At 32.5% G+C, this 6,970-nt stretch overlaps 1 protein-coding gene across 1 annotated transcript; it reads right to left on the bottom strand.

The window, feature by feature from the left end:
• Nucleotides 1-5,275: 5,275 nt before the first annotated feature.
• LOC124358161 lies at nt 5,276-5,944 on the bottom strand. The gene has a single exon (XM_046810455.1). It carries the CDS (start codon nt 5,942-5,944, stop codon nt 5,276-5,278), a length of 669 nt encoding a protein of 222 aa, XP_046666411.1.
• Between the last annotated feature and the right edge of the window lie 1,026 nt (nt 5,945-6,970).

Genomic DNA, 6,970 nt, shown 5'->3' with positions numbered 1-6,970 from the left:
TTGTAATATTGGACCATCAAATTAAGCCCGGTGGCAAAGAAGGTATTCTGCCGACCTTCCCTTTGGCTCCTGTGCCTAACCGTTTATGCCATGACTGTTGGTAGGGAAGTTCCAGGTAATTTATTTACTCCACTGTCAGCACAGGCATAGTCTCCTATATTGGCTTTGATACTAATTCTCCAGGTAAAGTGGAGTTTTCACTGGTATTTCACCAAAGCTTAGAGGAAATCTTGTCTAAGCAAGCTTGAGACCACTATCACGTTCATTCCTCAAGAAATTATAATCTTTGTTCAGTTATGTGTATTTCATCCGTGTTACATAGTAAAATATTTAATTGAAATATTTGTAGGATATATAATGTTTAATTTAATGAGTGTATTTATCGCTTGAATTCATCCTTTCCAGTCTCCACCTCATACTGTTGGTGTACTAGGAGGTGTCTCAAGCAATCTTTTCAGTGACCGTCCATCGCACGCAATTCTTAGATTTTTTCATCTTTGTGTGATGTATTGTTGCTTTAGACACCTAATAAAGAGGGTAGATTTTAATCGTCAAATAATAGTTTTATATCTTTTAAACATATTATAATGGCAAATATTTCTAATCCTATGGACTTAATGAGAGAGAGGGAAGTAACCTAACTTTAAATCAGATATACTTCTGAAAGATGCATAAGCAGAGAAAACTATATGTTTTTACTACAAACTATGACACAAAAACAATCGTTTACATACTAAGGGTTCTAACTGAAGTTGCATATTATGAAATTAAGTTTTCTTAAAAGTTCAATATTTTATAACTCAATGTACTCGAGAAAAATCCCCAAGTGATAGGCTTCTCTAATGCTCAGTACAGTCCCACGGACGGTCATGTATCATATCTCCTAGTTTATGTAGAAATCTAATACAACTATACAAAATCCATGTAAACTCTTTATATGTTAACTTCAATTCGGATAGAACAGAAATATAGCTACTTCCCTGATATTACAGTTAATGGAGGATTTTTATCGCGAAAATTGTGATTAAATCAACGACTAGTTTGTAGTCTCTATTAAAACGTTTAGTTTATTAATGATGATAATAAATAATTTACAATTATACTTGTATCTATTTGTAGGGAAGAATTTATCTCTTCACTTGGTAATAAAACAAGTAAATTAACTTTCAGTTTTATGTTAAGTTTATTCAATAATAAAATAACATTTGGTATGTGTGTATTGATGATAATAGGTAGTTTAAGGAAGACACAGTCCATAGCTTTCAGCCTTCAGCCAGCACCACTGACAGATTTACTCATAACAATTAACGCAATTTATTTCGTAATAATTGCGGTATTTTCGGTGACTCAACATAATATTGTGTGGTAGTTTTAACAGTAAATTTGTTGTATATTAATCTATTTTTAAATTTTTAGTCTTACTAAACTTTTAAAAATTTAGTTTTTACAGGTTTCATAGTCATTTTCAGCCTAAATCATTCTAATAAGTTGTATTTACGTGTCACTATTTTCATACTGGACTACTTTCAAAGTTAAGTCCCTGACCCATAAATTTACTATCATTGTTAGTGGTTATTAATGGGTTTGACGATCTCAACTAATGTTTCTACTTCAACACAGTGAGTACTTTTAAATAGTTAATAAAACCCTAAAACTTTTCGTTCGAGAAGTAACAAAATCTAGACAACACAATACGTTAGAAGTCACTTATTTTATTGAAGAATTGAAGAATTGAATTTATTTCCAACAGCAAATATGTACAGTCATTAACAAAATACAATCTTTGGAAAGACTGACCACTTTTACAAGTAGTGTGGCCAGTGCGAGTACTTAAATTACAAGTATCTTATCTGCGTCCAGATAAAAGTTCAATTATATCAGCCGGGCTGCTCTCTGTGGCGTCCACATAAGTCTTATCACTACTATTTATCTAAAACACTACGAACTTAAACTCAGAACCAAATCTAAAACTGAACTAAAATCTTTCTGAAGTATAACTTGTACCTTTTACTCTAAAATAGTTTTATTTATTTACACACAACTACTTTTCCTTTATATATCATAAAAATAAGTTTCTATGTTGAGAATGAACTACATTAAATAAAAATAAAACTTGGTTAGCAATTTAAATGAAATTAAAATAAACTTTGTACACAAAAATAATTAAAATTCAATAATAAAATAATAATGATATAATAGATTACATAACATTTCAAACAAACTTAAAATTAATCCTCGTTTATTTACATGGTTTTTATTATTTTTATTTATTCAGTCTTTATTTGTACAAGTAATTTTATTTGAAAAATAACAAACAATCCTCTATTGTCAGTAAAAACTCTTTTAATTTCCTATAAAAAAACTTATCGTTAACGGCAATTTTCAACTCATATGGTAATTTATTGAATAGTTTCGGCCCATTGTACATAAAAGACTGCTTTACGATTGATTTATTGACTTTTGGTAGTCGAAACATTCTCTGGTCTATGCTTCTAGTACCGTAATTTAAGTCCGTAGTTCCCAAATTACCACTTTTAATGTAAAATAGCCTAAGTACCTTAAATACAAATAGATGTTGCAAAGGTAGTATTTTAAGTTTAGCAAAAATTGGGAAAGAACTATCACGTCTTTTATTATGAGAAATAATTCTTATAAAATGGTTTTGCACAACTCTTAATTTCTCTATTAGATATTTAAAAGTACTTCCAAAGCAAACTAACCCATATTGTAGTCTTGATTCGACCAAAGCAAAATACAGAGTTTGTAACAAATGTTCGTCACAAAAATTTCGTAGAAAGTAAAATTTTCTAATTGAAGATTTTAATTTTCTTTGCAAAACTGTTACGTGCTTATCCCATGTTAGCTTCCGATCAAAAATGACTCCTAAATATTTAAAATTATCCTGTTTTTCAATTCGCTTACAATTACATAGATTTACGTCGCCTCTGCAAGTAAATTCGTGAAATACAAATTCAGAATGAAAGTTGAAATCATTAAAACCAAAATTTACATATTTTGTTTTCTCAACGTTTACAAGCATTTTGTTTGTAAGACACCAATTTTTTAAAATAAACAAATCATCATTAATTTGGCTATATAATAATTCCGTATTCTTCTGGGAATAAAAGAAGGCAATATCGTCGGCGAAGGCACTAGCCTTGCCATTAAAACCGAGTTCTAATAAATCATTTATAAATATCAGAAATAGAGTGGCAGATATGACACTTCCCTGCGGCACCCCTGTAGTGACCGGCAGTGGCGCGCTGACAGCGTGACCAACCCGCACACGCTGCTCCCGCCCCGTGAGGAAGCTGCGGAACCAGCTCAAGGCCACACCCCGCACTCCCGCCATCTCCATTTTTAACAACAATATGTCATGATCAACCAAGTCAAATGCTTTTTGGAAATCAATGAATAATCCCGTCGATTTACTGCCCTCGTTTAAACTAGAATAAATCATATCCGTTACATTAACAAGTGCATCCTCGGTAGACGACCCCTTTCTAAAACCATATTGATTGCCACTAAAAAAATGTATTTTATTCAAATAACTAACTAATCTTATTTTCATTAATTTCTCGAAGATCTTTGAAAAAATAGAAAGCAAACTAATAGGACGTAGGTTGTCTAATTTAATGGAAGTGTTCTTCTTATAAATAGGGACAATAATACTAGACTTTAATTTCTGAGGAAATAAACCTGTAGAAAAACTTAAATTAATTATTTTAGCGAGAACAGGAGACAATACGCGAGCAACATGTTTCACCAATGCAACACTTATATTGTCGAAACCAGAAGATTTTTTACTTTTTAAGCTTTTAATAACTTCAAACACTTCATTTTCGTTTGTTGGAAGAATAAAAAAAGAAGACATCCTAGGTAATAAGTTTAGCTCTATAGCATCGTTATTGTAGTATTGTATATTATTTTGTACAGCGATAAAATAGTTGTTTATTGTATCAGCTACAATGATTGGATCAGATAAAATTTCTCCGCTATCTAATGCTACCTTTTCAACAGACTTTTTATTAACTGCCCCACTCAAATTATTAACTATTTTCCATTGAAGGGCTGTATCTCCCTTCGCTTCATTAATTTTCTTAGAATAATATTGATTTTTTGTAAGATTTATTTCAAGTTTTAATTTATTACAAAACCCACTATAATAGCATGAAAAATTTCTATCATATGGCCTGGATTTATAAAGATGATATAACTTATTTTTTCTTTTCAGTTTTTCTAATAGCTTATTATTTATCCAAGGACTGATTAATTTAGCTTTGTTTAATTTATCATTTTTCAAACGTTGACTTTTCTTACATTTGTCTATAGTATTTAGTAAAGTTTTTAAAAAAACAATTAAAACTATCATCAATATTATTATTTATAAAACATTCATTCCACTGTATCAAATCCAAATCTAATAATAGCTTATCGTAATCTATTTGGCCTTGAAAGTTATTATGATTATTTACAACCTGATTTTTACAACTAGGAAGCGTCATTTTTAAGCCTAGCATACAATGATCAGTTAAGTCAACATCAAATATTGCACTCTTAAACATGGAAACATCACGGTGTCTGACAAAAATGTGATCAATACACGACTGTGAGTTGGCAGTGATTCTAGTTGGACGATCAATTAACTGAACAAAACCATTACTACTTAATAAACTTAGATAACTATTTGCATTTCGTGTGTTCTCTGTTATGTTTAAATTTATGTCCCCAATTAATACTGTGTTATTATAAATTGATGTTAATTCATTGCCTAGCTCCACAATAAAATCATTTTCACTAAAACTGTGTAGCCTATAAATGCAAAAAAGATTAAAAAAGAAGTCTTTAAAGATAATTTTTAAAAGTAAGGTATCAGCTGTTGTTAAGCTCAAATTTAGGTTCGACACACAAATTTCGTTCGATATGTAGCATAAAATTCCCCCCGATCTTAAATCATTGTTACAGCAATGGAATCTGTTGTAACCAGGAATATTATAGACTTCAACTTCGTCACCACCAATCCAAATTTCGCTAAGAACAATAACACTTATTTTATGTACAATTTGATTTAAAACTAATAAAAAACTGTCAAAGTTTTTTCTGATGCTTCTTATATTTGCATAAATTATGTTCTGATTTAGGCCTAATTGATCTTGAGAAATATAAAAATTATTAAAACAGTTAGTATTTACGTTTGTATTTTGATGCATATTTTAAAATATGTTTACTTAGTAAGGTTTCCATGTTTGGGTACTTTGAAGTGCAACTTACATGCTTATTTGAGTGAGTCCATGTCTGCATAAGAGTTTATTTTCTTCACCGGTTCTCCCTCACTTTTCCGAATAAAAAACTTGCCGTCTCGGCACCATACGAACTTGTAGCTGAGCTCCCGTCCCTTCTGTTTGAGTTTCGCGAGGAACTGTTTGTTCTCCGGCGAGAGATGGTCGTTGATGAAGATTCGCTGAACAGGGAAGTGCTGATTGACATCTCTAGCCGTCAAATTCTTCTTTTGCCTTGACTTTTCGATCCACTGCTCCTTAGTGCCTCTCGTCTTGAACTGTACGATGACAGACGGCTCCCGGTCTTTTCTGAAGGAAGGTACACGGTGCGCGGCGGCTATGTCCATCTCCTGGACTTCTACTCCTATTGCTGCTCCGACGTCCGCCACTAACACGCTGATATCCTCGTTCCTTGTTGCTGGTACACCGCTGATCTCGATATTATTCACCCTCGAGTATTGCTCCAAGTTTCTAATCCGCTCACGCAAATCCCCAACTTCTCTGCTCAAAATTACATTATTAGCTTTAAGCATTTGATTTTCTTTTTGTAATTCGGCAAACTGTCTCTTAATTTCATTCATTAATACGTTAGAGGTATCCAACATAGCAGAAACATGCTGCACCGAGGTTGACAGTTCATTCAACTCAGATTTAAAAGAAGACATTTCGCCAAAAACGTCCTTTTTAAAAGCCTCCATTACCTTAATTAAAAAGTCCTTCGTGAGTGCTTCGGGCGTAGACACATTTGATTTCACACTTCCTTGAGTTGAAGTTTTACCTTTACAGGAAACACACTTCCAGTCCTTAGTAGAGCGCCTGATTTTTTCATCGTTTTCACCCTTTACACAATGAAGATGGAAAACATTTTCACATTTTCCCGTGCACTTTATACTGCTTGGATCATTGCACTCACTTCCGCAAACGCCACAGAGTGCCATTTTAAGATAAACTAATAAAAATACCTTATTTTTATACAAAATAAAACACGCACAACGCGAAGTACACTGCACGTGGTAACTTAACCTTCGGACTCAGATAAGCGCACCGCACGGAGAGCTGTTATCGGCTCGACTGATAGAGCTGGACTGTATTATATGTTACATCGTTCAAATAATATTTAAAATGTTTAATATGAAAACAATAATAACGTTTTGTGTGTAGTACAGACACCTTGTACATTAGTTAAACATTTATAGTTAGCCTACTATTTTCCACACAAGATATTCTATTACACCGACGCGACGATCGTTGAGTCTGGTGGTTGATCACCATAAAACCAATAGCTTGTGACATATAACAATTCTTGTTGCTTCTTCTTTCTTGTAAAGAGTTCTTTACAAATTTCCTTCCATCCTCGTCCTCAAAATACTAGGTTCGATGTGTTTGCGACTGTATTAAATTCAAAGAAATCGATCATCAACCACGTTAGTTTTGGTGGAGGTCGAAATGAGAGGGTATCAAAAGAATGAAACGTGAAGTTATAAATTTGTTTTATATAATATTTTTTCTGACATCTTACACTTAAAACCAATCGTCAGGCACACAAATAACAAATTATCAGTTCATATATTTTAACTTGTCCTATATTTTTACCTGCACAAAACTAGTGCAACTGATGATCGATTACTCTCCTAGTGGAAATTTCTCTATCGATTTAAAAAAAAAACCACTATTCACTCCTTGTACAATGC

Source organism: Homalodisca vitripennis, chromosome 3 (assembly GCF_021130785.1).
Source record: "Homalodisca vitripennis isolate AUS2020 chromosome 3, UT_GWSS_2.1, whole genome shotgun sequence".
Taxonomy (NCBI): Eukaryota; Metazoa; Arthropoda; class Insecta; order Hemiptera; family Cicadellidae; genus Homalodisca; species Homalodisca vitripennis.
This window is presented reverse-complemented; position numbering and strand designations above follow the sequence as displayed.

Excerpts from the sequence above, each read along its gene's own strand:
- LOC124358161 (XM_046810455.1), bottom strand. The coding sequence starts at position 5,944 with ATGTCTTCTTTTAAATCTGAGTTGAATGAACTGTCAACCTCGGTGCAG.